We start from the raw sequence: 23,453 nt of genomic DNA, 5'->3' as shown, positions 1-23,453 counted from the left end.
GTTACGTGACATTGAGATTCAACTGAGCCTGCACTTAGTATACTGTAATCACAACTTTTTTTGTGGTTTACTGTAACATTACCGTGTGTAAAATTAAATAAAAGCAGTAAAATTAAAAAACAAAAAACAAACAAAAAAAAAACAGTTTTTGACTATTTTTGGCTGGTTTTGATAAAGCTTACTCTAGCAACAAACATCTGACAAGAGCTGACAACCTTCTGTCAGAATTGTGCGTGAAGATTGATTGTGGCGGCAAAAAAAAAAAATCATGCAGTTTAGCTTTTAAGCTGAAAACTGTTGAGCTGGCAGATCAGAAGGGGAACAGACCGTCCGGAAGAGAACTTGGAGTTGACGAGCGTCACATTAGGGAATAGAGGAAACAACTACCTCAGCTTCAAGAAGAGAATGCAACTTCACAGAAAGCAAAAAAAAAAAAAGGCTGTATGGTGAGGGACGTCGCCCTGCTCATCCCGATATTGAAGAGGAGCTTATCAATTGGATATTGCAATAGAGACAGTTAAGGGGAACACAAAAAGCAATTGGTTTGAAGGCGAAATTAATGTGTACAAACCCAGCATCAAGGCTAGCCATGGATGGATTGAAAAATTCATGAGGCCAAACAGTTTGATGATTCCTGCTAAAACCACAACCGGGCAAAGCCTTCCTGAACATCTGACAGAGAAGGTAGAGCAGTTTGTCTATTTTTGCCAGCTTGGAGAGAATGTTTACAGCTCACTCTCTCAAATATCGGATGGATGGATGAGACAGCAATCTGGGTAGACATGCCGGGTGAGTCTACAGTTGAGTTTCTTGGGGTTAAGCAAGTACCCATTCTAACAACAGGTCACGAGAAAAGCAGGGTGACAGTTTGCTTGGTTGCAATGGCTGATGGCCGCAAGCTTCCATTGTTTGTTGTTCTTAAAGGGAAACGCGTCCCAGCAGAGCAGAGGGATGCTCGGGGAGTGACAGTTTTCTCTGAATGGATGACTCCTGACACAATGAAATCTTGGATTCGACAAGTTTGGGGAGGGGTTAGCTTTTGAACAAGACTTCTTGTATGGGATGCATTCGAGGTCATCCTAACTGATGAGGTAGGTGCAACTCTCCAGGAGGCAAAAACAAAAAATGGCTTGCATTCCTGGCAGTTGTACAAAGTTGGTCCAGCCGGCTTATGTTTCTTGGAATGCTCCATTTAAATCAAAGTATCGTGAACTCTATGAGGAGTGGCTGCAACTACCTGAACGTGCCCACAATTTAACAGCACACTGAAATCCCCAAGCTCCTACATGGTTTCAGATGGTGGAGTGGACAAAAAAAGCATGATAAACGTTGCAACATCATTGTGAAATAATTTGAAACTTGTGGAATAATGGCTGCTGACCCGGATCTAATACACTGTACAAAGAGTGGAGGAGTAGCAGAAGCACGGGAGCTCATCCTTCCCAATACCAGCATGCATGACGGCTATATAAACGAAGACGATATAAATGAAGAAGATGAGGAAAATGAGGAGCAGGAGAAGGACGAAACAGATGAAGTTGTGTTTGAATAGATGAGGACAGCATACCAGCATTGGTAGCTTATAGTGGACCGGTTTGTGTTTGTCTTTTTGTTTGTGTTCTAGTTTGCAATATTTAAGTTGATTTGATTTATTTATTTTCTGAAAAGATTACCTGTAATTTGAATTGTATTTAAATAAAATTTATAGTATTTAAGTTTATTCAGTTTGTTTTGTTTCTCTTTGTAATGTTATGCTGTACTGTAAGTGTTTATTTTTTTTTGAGAAGGTGTAGAATAAAAACACCTTAATGTTTCTTTATTGATAGCGGTGTTTATTCGAGGGCGGACTCTGTTATAAAGCTGATATATGACTGCGGCCTCAATACGAGAGCGTCTTTAATTCAAGAGCAGCCCTAATTTGAAGTAGTACGGTATATATTAAATAAATTAGATACAAACTGTTTATTGTATTTGTTTCTGTCAACAGGGATATTATGGAGGTGTAGTGAATTAGGTATACCATTTAACACTAGAACCGCCATATTTACTGACTACCTAGAACCACCGCGCACGTCAGGTTGACGTTTTCATTTTTAAACAGCTTCGATATGAAAATGAAAGACAAACTATCAGATACATCTCAAAAGTTTCATTCATAAACGTCATAGGTAACATTTGCATAGTAGAATTCTGTAAGAATGCCATCTGACACATTGTAATGCCATCACTCCTCATTGAACTTGCAAGTCGCTCCTGGATATTATGTAGTGTCAGCTACATAAAATATACTACTACTACTACTACTACTACTACTACTACTAATAATAATAATAATAATAATAATAATAATAATAATAATACTGTTTCTGTTGCCTGACTCTGCAGCAGAGTGCTTCTGTGGAGAAACAACACCTCCATTGTTGTGGGCAAATCCTTGTTGCTCTCGTTGCCAGGGCAAATGCTTCTCGTTTCTCTAAAAATCAAAATGATTCTGTGACATTGTCTATATATAAAAAAATGAATCCCAGGTTTTTTTTACATCTAGGAGCTGTGATGTAAACACAGACTCGGTTTCATTGAATTACAGCCAGACGACACCACCCCCACATTCCATTGAAATGCATATTTCTGTGCGGTCTAGGAAGGAAGTGGAGGTGTGGCTTGTATACTAAAATAGTATTATTTTAGGCTGTACAAAAAAAAAAAAAAAAAAACATGTATTGTAATATGCGACAAAACTAATATTACAGAAAAGAAAGGCGATTGGCCAGAGATATGCATGAGTAGTATATAGTTAATTGATTTCTTAGTCAAACGATTACAATAACCACAACATTATTAGCATACATGTTTACTACACTAATATTAATTATGGCCGATCACACAAAGTGTCTACTTTGCATTAGTATTTTCAATACTCGTTTCTTGTTGTAATTGATCATATTTCATATCAAATGCACAAGAATTAATTTAGCTTCCCATTCAGAATGGAATCAAATATCCCAATAACTAATTTATCAAATGGGGGCTCCCAAGTGGTGCATCCGTTAAAGGCACTCCGTGTGAAGTACAGGATGTGCCCTATAGCCTGGACATCACCTTTTCGAGCTATTGCAAATTGGGGAAACAATTGGTGACCTACTAAATTTTGAAAAAAGAATAAATAAAAAATAAAAAAATAGTTTTACCATGTTAATTTAGTTTATCAGTGATAATAAACTGATAATATGTTATCAACCTCAATCGATTTTATATTCAAATTAACTCAGAAATGGGGCAATGATCAAATTCTCAGCATTTTTTAGGTAACTCCTTTGAGTTTCACATTTCGACAAACAAAATATATTTCATGCACACTCTAAAACAGGACGTTATATTCTATTCCTAGATCAATTTATCCACTAACTTGATAGCATTAGCTGCAGTTCATTTGTCGAGTCATAACATGTTTAATATTTGATATCGATTCATTGCTTTGGTGATGAACACTGCAGCTTCTCTCGTCTCTCTCAGTTTGAAGAGTTCCAACGAAAGAAGACTGTACTTTGCTTGAAGTACGCATAGTATTGCGTCTGTTCACAATAAACAGTAGTTCTTTTCAAAGGGAGGTAGATCCTGATCTTCAACAGTCCTGCAACGTTATCTTCGTCTTGTCAGAAGGCTTCCAACTGGAATGGGTTCCATTGATCACAGTTTAAAGAGTGTTTCTTGGTTATTCCAACGCAAAAACATATGTCTTAGGTGTTTAGAATATTTCACTGAAACAACACAAGTCCTCTTAATTACAGTATGTAGCCTTCTGATTACAAGTCTCCTGGATTCTCTAAGCGCAAATGCACTTAAAAATTTAAACAACTTTGGTTAGAATGATAGTATGGGATGCAGGTCTCAGAATCGGAACGGCTGTTGGTTTCTCTTCAGTTCACTTTTGTGTGAGTTGGTTCCAACCAGTAATATGAAGGAACACTTGAAGATTTGAAGAGATATACTGCAGTATATGTAGTGCTTAAAGTCTGTTTCTAAAGGACAGCACAACAAACCACATAACTTGCATATTAGTATTTGGTACATGTAATTCATAAGTCTGCAGGATAAGAATGATAAGGTTCAGTAGCTCATTTAGTTCCAAGTATTACAAGTGTGTTTGCCTGAAAGCATTCTTACTTTATGGGGTGGAAATACATTTAAAAAAAATGATTGACTTGTATGAAGATTGGCCTGATAAAGTAGACTGATTTTAAGAACAACCTCCTAAAGGGTGGTGTGAGCATGAAATTGAAAAGCAGTCTGATCATTGGTTTTCTAAAAAGGCCTGCCAGTGAAAAATCCAGTATTCATTTCATAGTGAGTTAAAACATTTTTCTATCTTATTTTTGTTAGACCAGCATCTGTACATAGCTTTTATTTTGTATTTTGGAGCGTGCATGTTACAGCAAAGGTGAAGGACAGTGTGGGCTACTGTTGCCCTCAGCCAAAAGGTACACTGGCTGCAAATTCACGTGACTATAGCCTGTCTTACTCCTCTTTAGTTGGTTATGGCTGTCTTGTGTACCACCATGATTGGCTGAACATACTTCAGTATTTCAATATTTAGTGTCTGGGCAGAGCTTTAGTTTTGTGCTGGGGCCTAAGTTGACACCCCCAGCTGATTTGTCAACACCAAACCCACTAAGCTGGACTCAGGACCCCATGGGTTGAAAGGCCAATGAATGAACCACCTCTGTGCCAGTTTGCCCTGCTCTTTCTTTCTTTCTTTCTTTCTTTCTTTCTTTCTTTCTTTCTTTCTTTCTTTTTTCTTTTTTCATTTATTTAGTACTGTTTCCTCTGTCATACTCATTGTGATCTTGTCTTTATTTGCAGGAAGCGCAGAAGGTTAACAGTGGTGCAGGCAATCAGGCTGACGGGTCTCCTAAAAATGCAGATGAAAAGGAGGAGACCCCAGCAAGTGAAGTGGGCTGGATGACCTCGGTTAAAGACTGGGCTGGGGTTATGATCTCTGCGCAAACTTTGACTGGCAGAGTTCTTGTGAGTACTTGACTGTGTTCTTTTTTCTTCCTCTGCAGCACATGTCAAATATCTAGTGTCGCAAAAATAGTTTTAGCATCATTATAGCAATTATAACAGGTATAGTACAGTTAGAGCACCCGCTGTTTCCAAAAATGGATGTTTGCTTATTTAGTAACGCAATAACAGTCAACTTTAAATATGTGGAATGAAAAAAAAAAACACAAGTTTTTCTGTTCTTCTGATAATATGGGTTTAGTGTACTTGTTTTTTAAATCTAAACAGTTCTTTTTTTTATGTGCACCTGTATAGCCCTTGCATATAAAGGAGATGCTTGATTGAACTTAATAAAGACTAACATGTTCATATACTTCTGGAATGTCTAACTAACTTTGAGATAGATCCAATCAAAACCAAATGCACCAATGTATGGCTACTGTATTGCCCTGAGTTGAATACACTTGTTAAAACTGTAGAAACTTATTTTTAAACAAAACAAGTACAGTATATTTTATAGTTTTAAAGATTATTTTAAAATTGGTTGTGGAAACAGAAGTCAACTACATCTGGTCTAGCATTTAAATTACTTTCAATATTCAGTCTTCCACATCAGCTGCTTAATAGCCTTGAGAAAGTGTCCACTGAGCATTAACTGGGGAAAGCACTGATTGATTTTAGTTTAGCAAAATCAACTGGAAGCTGTTGTATAACTGCTGTTTATTTCTTTATCAAGCAGAGAAAAAAATTGTGCTGTAGGGGATTAGGTTCAGTATTTGCTACAACCTATACCTTACTGTTTCATGTAAACATTGTGTTAGAGATTATTAAGGTATGGTGCTTTACTTCTATATTAAACCAAGTGCTTTATTCAATACAAAAAATATTAAGGAATAGACTAGATATGTTGCAGTACCCTATCAAGCCTTTTTTGTCAGTATTTTAGCCTGGAGTAATCTATGAAAACACAATGATCTGTGGGATACTTTCTGGGATATAATGAAAACTTGCTTGAGTTGCCTATGTTTGCCAAGCAGTATGGATTAATAGGCTTTTCTCTTGGCAAAACAGGCCTAGCTATGCTGTAAGACAGTCAACTATGGTCAGCTTCCAGGCAGTACATGTTTTTGCAGATAATGAAGAGTGTCAAAGGCAAAGCCATTTAAAGGGATACTACAGCTTTACATTGTTTGGGGGTTTGTAATTGTACTTAACCCTGTAAATGCCATTGATGTACACTATCACATATGATGTTATACTTTACAGTATATGCCAAGGCATTACAGGGATAAGCCTTTACAGACAGACAGACAGACAGACAGACAGACATATAAGACAGGCAGAACTTTGTAACATATTGCCAGCTAAAACATGGGTCTCAAAAATCTACAGCACGTTGGATAATAGTTACACATTTCAGCTTTTAAATATAACCTTAATGCATGTCTTCAGTCTGAATAAATTTTAAGGCTGTTAGACTGCTAGCTTTAATATCTACTCCCCTAAATACAGTAAGTTCACAATGCCAAAATAATGAGCTGAGCAAGCTGCTGTAAATCTTACTGTTACACTTTTGAAACAACAGTCAGGAATACGATGTATTAATTGTGAACCAGTAAATGTTGATCATTAAGTATATTCATTTTACCAGAAATTTTACCACTTTAGAAATAAAGTGATTTGTGGTTTATATAGGATCAATATACAGTGGTTGTAAATATGTGTTGCCTATCTAGTTTTGTATTAGGAACTAGGAAGTTTATATTTGATATTATTGCAAGAATAGTGCACAGTAATTTCTCTGTTAAATGTTTCTGCCTGTAGTGGTTGAAAGAGATCATGCTTTATATCACCTTCACATACTGCCTAAATCCACTACTATTGTGTCATAACAATGTAGGAGTCGACTGCATTCTTATTTTGTACAAGATCCCTATGGGGATACAAATAACACAGACTCTGGACCTCATGGAGGTAATATAGTTTTATTATTTTTTATTTACTAGAAACTATTAGGGGAGATAAACCCCTGTGCATCTTTAATAGTGGCAATAGACTGCATGCTGTGAATTAGCATATTATACAGTTAAAGTTTGCTCTGAAGGTTTTTAAGTAGTAATTGTGTTTCTGTAAAGGCGATTCTCTGCTGGCTCATAATGTAATTGCATGAGTGGGAGTATGATGCCAAGGATCCAGTGGTGCTGAGAGCATTATCCTACTAAATGCAACTTCAATATAAATTGTGATATTGAAATTCTATACCTTAGCAACCAGTCTTGTGGTGAAACTATGCATGGTAGCTTTTTATGATAGTTCAACACTACATTTTTAGTAGGTATAAGTATTACAGGGTTTGTTAGGTATAGTGGTTTCCAGTATATTTGTTACTATAGGCAATTGTCACAGAACATAAACGACTGGCAGGCTAAATAAATGATGGTCCAACACCCAATGGATTTTGATAGTAAACAAGTACGATAGAATCATGATTTTACTGGTTAAAAGATAACAGTGCAACTTTAAAGCTGGTAGATCTTCATCTGAAAATGCGAGTACAGTTTCAGTTTCAGACATCGAGAAAGATACCTTTTGGTATTAAACATATTTTGTTGTGGAATAATACTGGACTAATGTTTTTCAGTTTAAAAGTATACATAATGTTTTTTTTTTTATGTCCTTAATATGACTGTTGCAAATTTCTCATTACATACAGTTTGGCACAGACACTGGCAAATCCATAAGCGTAGTTCCTTGTTGTGATCTGATCTACTTACTAAGTGGTTAACGTTATTTTGTGTGTTGCGTGGGCTGAGGGACTTCTGCCCTCTATCAGGGTTCTTCTGCAGCTTAACAATAATGGCTGTTGAGTGAGCCTGGCTGATAACCATAGCAACAGCAGCTTACCTAAGCACAGCAGATGTGTATTCTGTGTCAGTTTGTTTAGATCCTTTGGGGGCAAATTAAAACCTATTTTTGTCACATCCAGAGGGGTTCTGATTATGTGTTATAACACACACATGTGTAACACACACATGTGTGAAATGCACAAACAATTAATAATTTGCTCATTTGTTACATATATCTCTTTAATCAAATTACACCAAGTTAAACGGAGCCATAATTGGATAAATTCTGTTTCACGTAGGACAATCGGGTCATTTTCTTCCTAGAACATCTTAATAGTTTAGTGAATAAAGAAACTGCCAAATGAATATATAAACGACCAACTACTAATATGCGAGAGGTGGAATGTATCACTGCCCACCATGTTTCTCTGTGAACATGGGCCGCTACACAGCACAAACGTGTATGGTGTGAATGTCCTTTCAAGGACAACCAGTTTCTTAGTGCCTAAAGGAAACAACATGCTGAATACAGGGAAAAACAAATAGAATTTGCACATTTAAATAGAATCTTTGTAAAAATATGCAACATTTCTTAAGGAATACAAATAGCATTTTTATTTGGACGTATTTCTCAGGACATTTATTTAGGGTACCCACTTTTAGCTACTGTTAAACACGGTATATTAAACATGTTTCTATTCCAATGTTTTATCTTCCCAGCAACATGCCTTCCCATTCCTTTCTAAAATTGCTCCATCTGTTCTCCTGTAAATTACATTAGGTATCCTGTGAAGATTTTTAAATGAAACAAAATTAGCATTATTGTGCCAAACTTTCTCCTATTTATAATTCTTATATCTTCTACCAAACTCAAAATTCAGTTTTAAAAATTCCCTTTACCATCCTTCTCAAAATCTGGGTGTTCTTATATTAATCCTGTATTAACACTGCTTGAACTTGGTAAAAATACATCTGCATCAGTTGAGAATATAGTTCTTTACCAACACTAATATATATTCCAAACTCCCAAAAAGAATGTTGTTTATGTTACCAGATCCCTGAAAAATCCATCCATTGTTAATGACATTTTTGTCAGTTAATGGCACAAGATAAATATGTTCATAACCGCCAGGAATCAATTGACAATTTCAAGGGGATTATCAAACTGCCTTTGCCATTTTGGATAGCAATCCTTATCACTTCCCAGATTAAGTGGATGTCTGTACAGCACCCATGGGCGTTATTGGAGTTTGTACCTGTAAAAGCACTTATTCAAAAGTACATTTATTAAGCTATTAAACATATCATTAACTTTGAATACATGCAAGTAAACTTGACAAAATCATTATTTAGCAGAAGTAATTTAGACTTTCAGAATCTGGGAATATATGGAGGCACTTGTTTGTGAATGTGTGCCATAGTGATTTTGTTTAAAACCATTAAGAGGAATATGGCACTAATATATTTGCTATAACTTGTCTTGACTCTAGAGCCAGTCGATTCTGACAAGGATGTATGCGATAAGTGGTTTGGAAGGAGTTAATGTGTCTCTAGCACTCAATAACCTTAAATCTTTTACAACCTAGGTTTAGGCCCAATACATCAAATTTAATCTAAATACAGTAGTCTCCAGCTAAGAGAACACCCTTCGGAAAGCAAGTATTCTTGTAGCTGAAGTGTTCTCTAAAACGGAGTTAGCCACCAGACACAATATGAATAAATCAATCAATCAATAAATAAATAAATAAGTATTACTTGTCATGGTTGCATGTGCATCAACATATGAAATGAACTGAATAAGTAAAAGCAAAACAATAGGCAAGTGTATGTTAAACTATAATAATAAAGTAAGACCAACTAAAGTTAATAAAATAAAGCAAAAAAGCAAAGTCAAAAAGCTTAAATTGCTATGTACTATGAAATTAGCTGGCAGGTGTGTTTCATGCTATCACAGTGTCTAAGAGATACAAATGGCAAAATCGTAGATGAAGTAAAAAAACTAGGAAATGTATTAAATGATTAATTTTCATTACAAAGGAGGATACGGACAACATGCCCCACATGTTGACCTGTTCCTATCCAGTTTTAAATAACCTTAGCATAAACGAGGCAGAAGTGTTAAAGGGACTAGGAGCTCTTAAAATAAACAAATCCCCTGGGCCGGATGAGATCCTCACAATATTACTCCTAGAAATGAAATGAGTTATTTACAAACCGCTATCCAAGATCATGGAACAGTCTCTTGAGACAGGGGTTGTACCAACAGACTGGAAAATTGCAAACGTAATACCTGTCCACAGAAATAGAGACAAAACCGAACCAGGTAACTACAATAAGCCTGACTTCTATTATATGTAAACTTATGGAAACTAAGATGCAAAATTGAAAATTACCTGTATGGTAACATTATCCTAGGAGACAGTCTGTATGGTTTTAGGAAAGGGAGGTCGTGTCTAACTAACCTAACCTGCTTGGTTTTTTTTGAGGATGCAACATCGACAATGGATAATTGCAAAGCATATGACATGGTTTATTTAGCTTTCCAGAAATCTTTTGACAAAGTCCTGTATAAAAGAGTAATTCTCAACCTGAACGCAGTAGAGATTCAAGGAAATGCATGCACATGGATTAGGGAGTGGTTAACATGTAGAAAACAGAAAGTACTTGTGGCAGGCTGGTCAGTGGATAGAGGCCCAGAGACAGTCTGGAGTTCAAAAAAAAAAACTATTTTATTATAAACACAAAAATGAAAGGGCACAAGGGCCAAAACAAAGCAATTTAAAACACAAAATAAAGCAAAAATACACTCACAAAAATAAAGGTTTCCAGGCTGGGCAATGCCTTCACTGGATTCAAAACATTCCAAAACCCCAAAACCCCAAAACCCCAAAACCCCAAAACCCCAAAACCCCAAAACCCCAAAACCCCAAAACCCCAACCTGCTTCCTCAGCTCCCTCCTCCTAAATGAAAAGTAGAGGCCTCCTTTTATGTCAGGTGGCTGGGAGCTGATTGATCATTAATTAAACTAATCATCTAATCAACCCCAACCACCTGAACACAATGAACCAAGGCAGGTAGGGGAATTTAACCCCATCCCTGCCAATTTCTAAAGAGCAGAGCTGTACTCTGCCACAGTACTGTTTAGAGAATAAGCCTCAAAATGGAGCGAGATAACCAGTGGAGTACCACAGGGATCAGTATTAGGGCCTCTGCTCTTCCTAATCTACATTAATGACTAAGAAGACTATGCTGAGATCTGATTTAAGCATTCAAAATTCTAAAAAGTTTGACAGTGTCGACCCAGGGTACTTTTTCGACCTGAAAAGAGAAACCAGGACCAGGGATCACAAATGGAGATTAGATAAAGGGGCATTCAGAACAGAAAACACTTTTTTTTTTTACACAGAGAATTGTGGGAGTCTGGAACCAACTCCCCAGTAATGTTGTTGAAGCTGACACCCAGGGATACTTCAAGTAGCTGCTGATTCTGGGATCAATAAGCTACTAACGACCAAATGAGCAAGATAGGCCAGTTGGCCTCCTCTTGTTTTATACACTTTCTTATGTTCTAAAAACAATGGGTTTTACTTAGGGTTAGCTTAACGTTAATAAACTAACTGTCAAACTAACACAATAGAACTCTGAGTTGATGGAATAGAATTAAATTTGATTTCAATGCCTCATTGATATATATGTTAAAGGAAAGGGACATTTCTTCATTTAATTACCATGCTATATTTAAGTACTATGTACATACTCCTGGCACATAGAGACTAGTTGTGCAATAAAATAAGTGACCTTATTTTATACTGGAAACAAGGCTCAATTAGCCCAGGGCAACACCATGGCCAGTGATCCTCCATATCAACTTTTAGTTCAGTGGGAAGCTTTAGGGCATATACATTCATCTGACATAACATTTCACATGTACAAAATCTGGCATGTTAGAATAGATGGGTCTGTCTGTGTCAAAGTGGTAATTAGTGAGCTGGAGCAGTATGCAATGTTACAGACAGACAACAAAGTACGGGTGAAATATTTTCTTTTATTTATAATCCAATGGTCTGATGACCAAGCAATAAATACTAGAGGGCTGCCAGTACACAGCAATGTGGTAAATATTAATGTGTTAAATGAATCATATACAGCTGTGGACAAAAGTTTTGCATCACCTAGAATTTTAGGATTGAGACAACTTAAAAAAATGTATGAACATTATTTTATTTACATCATGTAATCAAGAAACTAAAAAACGATAACACAAAAGTGTACCGGAAGCCGTTATCATAGTACAGTATTTCATGATAGATTTTTTAGTCACATTCTTCAATTTTTGTTAAGTATATGGAAAACTACAAAGTGATATGTAAATCAGTATGTTAACATAACGTTATTATTCAGCAGGTTTTATTCAACTTAATGAAGCATAGTTTGTTAATTCTATAGGGTGATGTAAAACTTTTGGTCATAGCTGTAGTACCTTTTAATCAAGAGCTTCGATATGTTTTCCAACCTCCACAGCCTCTGAAGTACTGGAAACTATTACTTATTCATTCATTGACTATTGTAATAAATATAGTTGAATGGAAAAATTGTAATATTGATATACAGTGTTTTCTGTGCTTTGTTGTTTTAGGGTTTCTGATTTGAACATTGTCTCTTCTAATATTTTGTTTTATTTTATTATTTGATATAATCCAAATATCTCTTGTATTATGTTAGAATATAAACTTTTTATATTCCATCAGTTACCATGCATTGCGGCTTCCCATTTATTTGTATAAAGAAAAGAATAATAAAAAAAAAGGATAAATAGTACAGAATCTACATTTTAATATTAGCAGACATATATAGATTCTAGCTTTATCAAGTACCATAACAGCTCCTGCTGTGAGAAATAGGGCTGGAATAGTCCTGAGCTCTTTAGCAAGTAATTCCCATTTCTCAACTGATCTACAGTAATTTCCCATTCAAACACTGCCATTTGTGGAAAGTAACTTGAATGTTCTGTGTGTCCAACCAAGATCAGAAAACACATCTTTAAGGCAGGTTCTAACAAAACAGGCAAGGTTAGGATTCAGTGACATCCTGTTTAATGATGCAGAGTCAAAGCAACACTAGGCTAGATATTGCTGAGCCACAGTGCAGATCAGCGCAGATGTGTGTTTAAAAAGAAAAAGGGTCTTTGCAACAGCTGTTAAACAGTACCATTTAAATAAAGTGCATCATCTTTAGGCAATTTTCTGGAACACAATTTACTAGTAAATGCAGCATTAGTGACCTGGTACATATTTAGACCAATTGGTCACCCACATTTTGTGCTATTTAGAAGAGCTACTTCAAAGTAATAAACAAGGTAACAGTCATTATAATTATCGTCATCATCTTAATGGAAAATGTTTGTTTAATTCCAATGAGTTTTCTTATCAGGGCATTTAAATGAACAGCTTGTAGCAACGTAATTCAAGTTATACTGGCAGTGCATAAATGTGAGGACATTTTTTTTTCTATCATTTTCTGATGTCTGAAAAACAGTCTGTATGCTGCTACATACTACAGATGGCCTTTTAATTTTTTTTTTTTTAGCATCAAACCAAATCTCAGTTTTAATTAAATTTTTATCTATTACATTATGTAGTGGAATTGATATTATGTCTAAGACAATTTAGCATTTCCCTATTGGCTTTTCTCCAGACATTATAAAGAAATGGGTTTTGACTGTCATTAGCAGATCAGGCTAAAGTGTTCAGTTGCATCTTAAATTAACCTTCTTGCTTACTAGCAATCTGAAGGTCTTGTTCTTCTAGAGCATCTCATTTTGTATAGTTATTTTTAAAGCTCCAGTAACGTTTTTTTTTTCTTTTAAATCAGGTCTTGCAAGCTTCGCATCCAAGTAAAATACTTGCAGCTTTCCAAGTGCATTGTTTTAAAAAATTGCAGTTCTTGCATATATCATTAATGTGTACCACACTCACAGGTGTTGCAATACAAACTTTTTGGACCAACATATTTCTAGCTCTTTAACTTTTCAGAAAACAGTTTCCTTCCTATCTACTTGTTCAGATGTACAAGTAGATACAATACTGTATCATATTTACCATTTTCATCACTTACCATCCAAGGCAGCATAATATAAGCCATCTGCTGGGTGTACTTCATGTCAGTTTACACTGACATTTCACAGGATGGAGCAAGGCCACCTGATGTAGTGTTTAAGACATGGAGTTAGTAACATATAAAACATGTAGAGAACGGGAGGGTCTGTCGTTGAGGAGACCCGATACACAGGAGGAGGGTTACCGTCTCTGAGGTAACCCGACATACAAAGAGGAACCGGAAATAAAAACATGGAGTTAGTAGTTATTAGAACAAACAGAGAGGGGTGTTCCACCTCTTCAAAAAGCCCAACATAATAGAAGGAGGATTTTGTTGCTGAGGAGACCTGACAAACAGGAGAGCAGTTCATCTCACATATAACAGTACCCCAAGTAGTAAAACTCGGGATGGAGAGTTTGTGTCAGATTACTTCACTAAGACTACTTGTTAACTAAATATCTTGGTATGACTGAATAGGAAATACGCAAAAGATTTTAATGAGCAGTCTGTGTACGACAAATATGATCCACTTGCTACCAAGGGTCTGAATGAGGAAAAGTGGGCAATACAATCGTCACCCTTAGTTGTTCTGTAAATCAGTAAATCATTTGTTGCTTCCATCATTTTGTGTTGGTGTGTGTGTATGTATTTGCCAAGAAAGAAATGGCTGGTATTACAGGATTACAGGCAAACTGTCTAGCAGGTTAACAGAGGCACATATACTGAAGCAGGTAGCTTAATCTTCTGCATTAGTAAGTCCGCAGTTGATCAGCTTTGGAGCTAATTACTTAGTCATGGTTGGAAGACCATTGCACCCAGGATCTGTTGCTCACTGGTCAAAAAAGAAAACCACCTTAATTAGGGTACATATAGGAACCATGCCGAGTATAGGCAAATCTTTGAAGGTTACTTTGGTGATGTCAGGCTTTTAAGTCTCTCATAGAAAAAAAAAAGGAAGAACTCTGTTTGAAATTGTGAGTCGTGTCAGTTAATTAATCATTTGAAAGAAGCTGTAGAGGCCAAACTGTTGGTATAATTAAATGGTTTGCTCAGCTGCTTATTCAGATTTAAAATTGTATTAATATCAACTTCAAAGCTTTTACTGCTTCAAAGGATTTGCCAGGGACAGCTTAAAAAGTGGCTCCCCACCACACCCATTTTATATTATAACTGCTGTACGTTTTTCAGTTTTAATTTAAAATGGGTTAACAGACATCTCCCTTGGCAATATCAATGTTAATTTGTTTTTAGTGGTGTCTTCTTCCCTTCCAAGGATAAGTATGCTCCTCGGCAAAGAGAGCTGCTTTCTGTTTCAGCAATTTGCCAGACAACAGATGTGAAGGCAGACCAGAATTATGTGACCACAGAATACATTAGTACATCTGGTCAACGCAATATAACATGCTTTTGGCTTAACAGCAGAGTTTTGTTTTATATTTTGTTGTTGTTTTTTTTGTATGTATGTTTTTTTTTGTGTGTTTCAGAATATATTGATAAGGAAAGGTGGGAGAACAATGACATTGTTTACACTGTAGGTGGCAGAGACAGTTTCCATGAGAGATTCCCCACTGCAGAGACAGTTTGATTTCAGTTATGAAAACAAGAATGAAGGGTCCCCGAATGGCTCGCCTCGTAAAAGCACTGCCGTGCGGCGTGCAGGGTGCGTCATACAACCAGAGATCGCAGGTTTGAATCCTGGGGGATTCTGTGGAAGCGCCGCATTGGCTTTGGCTCTCCTGGGATTGGGGAGGTGGAATCCGGCTTAGGCTGTTTCTCTTTATCGCACTGCGGCGACCCCTACAGGCCAGGAGCCGAGTGAGCCTATGAGCGGAGATTTGCTGGGCTGGACTTTGTCCTCCAGAGGATGATAGCCTGCAGACATCCACATCCATAGAATTGGAGGACGCCCACTGAGCTTTTTGAGGTACTTTTGTTTAGCTATGAGGGCATCTAGGGTCTGCTTGAACACTGAAGAAATTGAGGCAGAGTAGTTTTTTCTTTTTATTAAGTGCCTATCTGTGCTACACAGGACTCTGGGCTCGTATTCAGAGCTGTCCTTGTTTTTGTAATTGAAAGACAAAGTCCACTGAAATACTGTCGAGCTGCGTGGTGGGTATGATTTCTATTGCCCGTGACTCACCAAATTTGACAGGCAGGGCTGCAGTAGATGAATGTCGAAGAGTGTTTTCTTTATGGTGTTCGGATTCTCTTGCTTTTGGACAAACTCCATTCTTTCTTCGGTCGTACTGCATTCCTTTGAGCCATTACTTCACGTTGTTGGTTTTACTCGAGTGGTGAGTCGGCTTTAGGGTCTGGGTGGAAGTTCGACTGAAATGAGCCACATGTTCTGATGTGTTTAAATGACATGCCCAACGGCAGTATTATTGGGTCTGAACGATAGTATTATCACCTTGCAACGATAGTGTTATCACTTTACTTTCAGAGGCATTGCGATACTTTTTTTTGTATGCAGTGTTATTTAGCTCTATCCATGTATTACTATGAAATAACAAGTTCTTACATTAAGTTAGAAGTGTTAAAACGTAAACTAAAACATATTTAATATAACACTTTTTCAGGGTTTTTTTTTTTTTTTTTTTAAACTGTTAAACCTTTTATTGTTAACATTACCTACCACCGTGTGGTGTTCAGTGGCTGAGATACCCAGGTTTGTGATTTGATTGGACACTGGATATGGAGTGATTTCAGCTGTTGAATTGTAAGCTTGAATAAAAGCAATAAAGCAATTCACAGAAAAAAACAATATACCATGCCTGTTTTTAGCCAAATAGACTATTGCTGCACTTATATTAAAATACCCATGTAGTCCAGTCCTATCAATATAATGCATTTGCATTTAAACTGTTGCATGGATAGAATTAGTGCTCTATAAAATGCAATATCTAGTACAGTACAACATTGCATATCTGACTCCATCCCTTGTATTTTATTTTACACTCCAAGCCTCCTATAGAAGTTGCAGAATACATTTCACTATATCCTGCCTGCATTGGTTTTTATTGGAAAGGGAAAAAATAGGTCTGTGGAAAATATTATGCCTGACAGGCCATAAGTTGATTGTGCTCATTGGAACTGGGCCTACAGCTGTGCATTCTGAAAATGTCAGGAAGATTATGGCAGCTGCACATGGCAGGTGTTATTAGTGTGTGGGAGGGAAAGTTTAAATAGACTTCAATCCACTATGTTGTTTCTGAAGCTTAAAGAAACTAGCACAAAAAAAAGTTGTGTGGGTTTAGACTGGTGTGCTGTGGAGTCGTGTTAACTGTTTATTTCCATATATATATATATATATATATAATATATATATATATATATATATATATATATATATATATATATATATATATATATAGATAGATAGATATATATATATATTTCTGTTTATATATTTATTTTAGAGACGTAATAGTGTAAATGGTTAACCAATAGATAAATGCATACTGGTTTTACATAAGTCACCGTATAATACAAATTGATAGAATGTGTCCGGCATGTGTTTTAAAAGTAAATATCCAACAAACATGTGCTCTTTACGCACTACGTAAAAGAGAAGACGACCACCAACATACTTGTGGGATATGCCTGCCATAGGTAGGTATTCACTGAGCAGTTTATGTTAGAGCATTTTCTCTTTTGCATCGAACCCGTGAGGGCGAATGATGCGACCTTGCTGGTTGGTGGTCGTCTTCTCTTTCAGGGAAGCAGGGTTATGGTGAGTAACCTAACGTTCCCTATCAATTCAAAGATGACCACCATCATGGTTTAAAAGAGCAGTCGTGAGGGAGAAGGAATGGCAGCAGATGAGGAACGCATCAGAACCAGCATAACCCAGGGTTAGCGGTGCAAACGTGCAACCTCAGGGACCCTTGTGTCTAATGATGGCAGGGAAGGATCTACCGCATTAAGGTGGGAGAACATGGAGAAAGTATGCGGTGTAGCCCAGTTAGCTGTAGTACACATATTGGACTGTGAGGGCCCTCTGAAGAGGGCCCATCATGTAGCCAACCCTCTGGTAGAATACATGGCTACCCGCCCAGGTGGGGGCAAGCTGGCATTGTCATATGCAGTCAAGACTGTGTCCACAATCCAGTGCGATAGTCACACCTTTGAGATGGCCTGTCCTATGGTCCGTATACAGTGACAGACTAAGAGCTGGTGAGAAGGATGCAGAGCTCTTGTCCTATCCACGTACCAACTCAATGCTTGCACCGGGCAGAGGGAGTTCAATCTCCTATCCTCTTCCGAAGAAAACGGATGTGGATGGAAAGATTCCAGCTCCAAAGACTGCTTCATGTGGAAGGCTGTGATCACCTTAAGGAGGAAAGCAGGGTTTGATCTTAGTGACACCCTACTGCCATAAGCTTTGCGGAGATGATAGCCAAGAGGAAGGCTATCTTCATAGACAGATACTTCAACTCTATGGAGTGTATGGGCTCAAACGTGGCCTTCGTGAGAGCCTCCAGCACAATATCAAGGCTCCATTCGGGGAGAACGTCCCTCCGTGGAGGACGTAATCGCCGAGGACCCTTGAGAAAATGGCTCGCCAAGAAATGCGCACCCAGAGATACAGAATCAGTGGGGATATGGCATGCAGAAATGGCCACCAAATATACCTTCAAGATAGAATGTGACCTACTGGCATCCAGCAGTTCTTGCACAAATTACAAGATAACTGGCATAGGGCAAGATATGGGGTCATGACCTCTAGTCAGACACCAGTTTTGAAAGTACCTCCACTTATAGGCGTATAACGACTTAGTGGAGCCTTCCCTAGCATTCTACAACGTGCCTACGAACACATCAGATAGCCCTAGGGTTGACGAGTGGTCCCGTTCAGGAGCCAGATCCATAATTGTAACCTACCAGATGCCAGAGTGCCCTTCGCCTAACTGAGGAGATCCAGGTGAAGCGGGATCTCCCAAGACTGGCCTTGTAGGAGCTGGCACAGGGTCGAAAACCAGATTCTCTTGGGCCACTGGGGTGGTCACTAGGAGAACAAGAGTCATTAACTATTTAGGTGTTCCACTGAAACAGCAGATCTTCCACAAGATGTGCACTCTTCGTCCGGTTATGTCTGGGATATTCAACTGCTAGCTTAATTCTCTGTCGACTTCAGATGTTCATCCAACTCTTTCTGTGGTGATCAATTGGGGTTAAGTTAGAGATTTGATTACAAGTACTTTTAGGATTTTGGACATCTTACGCAGTGGGCTTCCACAACAAGGCAAACACTAGAATACTTATCTCGTATTAGAGGGTCTGAAAACGGGATCTCTGTTCCAGCCGGTCGCAGGCTGATTCTTTAGATTGTCAAAGTTCAAAGACTTGTTTGTGTATCAAAAGCCTTGGATTTTGTGTCGGGAGCCCTGTTTGAGTGTAACGCTCATGCTTTTGTAACTTTCTCTTTACTCCTATGATTGAATAGTTTGTTCATTTTGGGCAGTGCCTGAATCCACATGGAGTGTTTCCCATTGGTTGTTCTTGTTCCTAGATGGCCCTTTGTTCTTAATTGGGCTACTGTTTCGCCCCCTGTTGGCTGGATTTATGAGATGGAATTTGTGACCAGAAACCAAGTAGACACAGAGAATGGCTTAGGACCCCCTCTGTATATTTCAATTCTGTTAATTTCATACACAGAATGATATTATGACCCACTCTGACGCTACATTTGGCAGAGAGAATTCAGTTTCCTATGCTCCTCCGAATCAAAGGAAGGGGGATGGAAGGCCTCTAGTTCCACTGACTGGTTCAAGTGTATTTAAATCTGCCGCAGTTTAGATCAGTTGCATAGACCCCTTTTTATGTTTTTGTTGATCTTTATTGAATAGAAATTGTTCAAATAGGCTATTAAAAAGGAACATCCTTTTAGAGTAATGTGTTTGTTTTGATCAGGCTTTACCACTTAATGTAAAAAAAAAAATAAAAAAATCTATTAAATCTGATCATTTCTGATCATCTGCACTTAAACGGTGCCTGACTTTGTGGCTGCAAATAAACAATCCTGAGAATCTTTTTGGTACAGTTCTACAGTGAGGACCCACAGCATATGGTTCATGTCTAAATTGATTCATTTCGAAGCTGTACCAGTACCGCTGGTCTGTTTCAGAAGCACTGTGCATTTTGTTACATTTTGTTATCACTAGTAAGACCCAAGGAAAAGAAGATTTCTAGCTCACATTCTGCTCCTATTCGACTTAGTACAGTATCTTAAAAGCTCAAAACCCTGTTGGAGTAATTCTGCCTTACATGTTTAAAGTAAACCATGATGTATCTGGAAACAGTGTCAAAAACACTTCTTTGCCTGGGTAACGTTATAGAGGACTGTGGATTGAACAGGTTGTTAATTGAGCAGAATGTGCATTACCTGGGGCTAGGGATAGTCATAAAGAGGAGACCCACAAACTGTATTCACACAGGATATCGGAACACGTTTTAGTATCTGGTGGAGAACAACATTGCCACAATGACTGGAGCAGGGAAGCAGTCCCAAGCTTCAGGTGGTGTGCATCCTTTTCTATTAATAGCCTTTTTTGACTACGTGTCAGTTTGGCAGATGTTCATCTCTGTGATTTCTGTCCTGGCACAGTTTTTCTACAGATGATTTCTCCTACATGTGTAGCATCCAGACACTCAGACAGAAGCTAGGGAATCTCCCACAAGTCATTCATCTCTCCATTTCTGCCAATGCTATACAATAGCTTTGTGTGCCTTCTTCTGTGTCAGTGGTTCCAAGGGTCGGTTCCAGTTTTTGACTTTGTTTCTATTGGCACTTGGCCTGTTCAATGACTGACCTGTTTGGAGGGAGGTGGGTCTAAATGAATCTTGAAGGTCAGAGATGGGAACACTGCACTGAGCCATGCTTCAGAGCTTCAGCCTGCTTAACCTCACAGGAAATATCTACAAAGAAAGGACATACTGGTCATGCTGACAGTGTGGTGGCTGTGGTAGAACAGTATATTTTGAAAAGTATATTTAAGGATAACAGTTTTATGAAATTCTAGCAATATATCACTTGAATTTAACATTGTTCACTTGTAATAATATATATATATATATATATATATATATATATATATATATATATATATATATATATATATATATATATATATATATATATATATATATATATATATATATATGAATAGACAGGATGTTATTTTTTAATGATCTCTGTTGGTGGTTCACACAAATCATATAGTGGTTTACTGTTATTTAGCAAATGGCAAGGTTAGGTGCAGCAAACTGATAATCCCTGAGTAGCAGTTTTTGTGGCCCAGCTGTTTCCATGACCCTTAGCTATGTTTCTGCAATTTACAATGCTTCCTCAATAAATCACTCAACTGTTGCCTGCCAGAGCCTGATCTGATCCCGCACCTGCCAAACAAACAAAAGCCTTTCACCAGAAAGGGGTATGTTTAAGTCAGAAGGAGGTTCACTGGAGCATGAAATTGCCTGTGCTACCTCACTCAGTTTAATACACATCTTCTATCCCAGTCCTTCATTTCAACAGCTGTTGTGTAGTTGACAGTCCAATAAGTATTTCATAGGTGTGTTTTCAAGACATTTGGTCCTGGCCACAATTGTAAATAAAGGATAAATATAGGCAAAATAATGTATAAAGGACAATGTTTACACATGCGCCAGTCAAAGCGACAGTTATTAGAAGTGAAATGCCGTTCTATCACAATATACTGCAAGATACTTTTAGGGATGTTTTTTAGAGTTGGTTGATATTTTAGTATTTCAAATGTACATTTGTAAGTGTTTATGTCTCTTATTACCATACAATTACAGTAATCTACACAATTAATTTATAAATAGTCTATGTAAAATGCCACAAAGACAGTTTGGAATGACCAGGCTTTCAGTTAGGAAAAGGGCACACCATGATACTCAAATATTGTTTCTGCCTAGCTCAATTACAAGTTATAACACATACTTTCATCCTACCAACAGCAACAATCTCACACTTTAATTGTGGCCCATATATGCTTTGCAACGTCTCAGGGTATAAACCCTTTCAATAGAAAACAAGTATATAGCTTGGGTATCCCTGGGAAACAAATATAGAGAATAGAAGACTCCAAAAGTAGGCATGTGGGCAGAGGAGATCTGTAGCAGAATGCAAACTGAAGCCAGATACCTAGATCTGTACCAGTGCAGAAAGATAAAGTGTGGCAATCGAGAGTTTTGAAAAAGAATTGGAAAATAGTCCAAAAAATACATAGTCAATATTGGTTTACACAAAATATTATTAGGTGATTTTTCATATTAAGTTAAATGCACCATACAATGTCCCCTCTTCTGAAATGGTAGAAGTTGCACAACAAGAACCCCTGTTGTTGTTACCCTTCTTGAACTGAAAGAAACATCTTTTTTTGTGTGTGTATTGTATATGTTCTTAAAACGAAATGTATGAAACACAATATAGATTTATAGTGGTGCCTAAAACTATGAGTAATGAGTAACTATGAATAACTAAAATAGTTTCTAAGATTTTAATATAGGGATTTTTAAAGGCATTGTTAGTACACTTTGAAAGAGAATTCAGTTTTGTATTTTCAAAGTAATATTCCCTGGTTTAAATTACCATTCAAAATTAGATAAAAAATATCAGTGTGTATTCAATTTATAGTAGCTAATGGTAAAGATAAGCACACAATAGATTTAGTGTTGGAGTATAATTAACAATATCCTTAGAAGCATTATCATTATGTTTTAGAAGTGACATAGAGCAGGCAATGTGACTGTAAGTTGTAATTTTATATTTCCAGGAATATTCCCTTAATGGGTCATATTCAAAGAATTGAATACATTTTTTTTAGTATTTTATGAACAGTCAAGTGAAGTCAAGTTGATTTTTGCTAACTTTTTAACTACTTTCTAGACCAGTTTTAAATAGTGAATACTGGCCCATCTTTTTGCAAACTGTCTTATGTCTGGCACATCTATAAATCAGTAAACGTTTAAAATTACCCATGCATACAGAATATCTATGCGATAATATAAAAATGGTAACATCTTTTCTTCTAAATCACTTAGAATCCTTAGAAATTCTGTCATGTTATTGTTCAATGAAAGTGCCAAAAGAAATAAATCTGGGAACTGGTAAGTCTGATTAGTATTTGGTGAACCACTATATTTTGTTTTGCAGTCTTGGTGTAAAGCAATAAAAATCGACATTTCAAGCATAATATATAATGCAGTGGGCATACTGGATATAACTGAAGGCAAGTAATCAAAGTTTACAGAATGCTGAGTTAACAGATAGACAATGGTTCTGAAGAGTAGTGTCATATGTTATTATTATTATTATTATTATTATTATTATTATTATTATTATTATTATTATTATTATTATTATTATTCATGTACAATGTACAGAGGTTGCTGGATAATCACTTGTGGTATATGGTTTTATTCAATGCCGGGTAAGTGGGTTATGTAAGGACATCCTCCTAAGGTGAATAAAAACCGTATACCAC

General features: G+C 37.1%; 1 protein-coding gene across 10 annotated transcripts in view; it reads left to right on the top strand.

Moving 5' to 3' along the window:
* The window catches only part of LOC121321825 (calcium-activated potassium channel subunit alpha-1), a 164,362-nt gene that overhangs the window by 29,778 nt on the left and 111,131 nt on the right, over positions 1-23,453 (top strand). For all 10 annotated transcript variants that reach the window (XM_041261058.1, XM_041261059.1, XM_041261061.1 and 7 more), the window contains exon 2: positions 4,861-5,025. In XM_041261058.1, coding sequence (XP_041116992.1) covers positions 4,861-5,025 — 165 coding nt within the window. The remainder of the gene's footprint in view (positions 1-4,860; positions 5,026-23,453) is intronic.

The sequence above is a fragment of the Polyodon spathula genome, chromosome 10 (assembly GCF_017654505.1).
Source record: "Polyodon spathula isolate WHYD16114869_AA chromosome 10, ASM1765450v1, whole genome shotgun sequence".
Classification (NCBI taxonomy): Eukaryota; Metazoa; Chordata; class Actinopteri; order Acipenseriformes; family Polyodontidae; genus Polyodon; species Polyodon spathula.
Note: the sequence above shows the minus strand (reverse complement) of the source record. Positions and strands in the feature narration are given on the sequence as shown.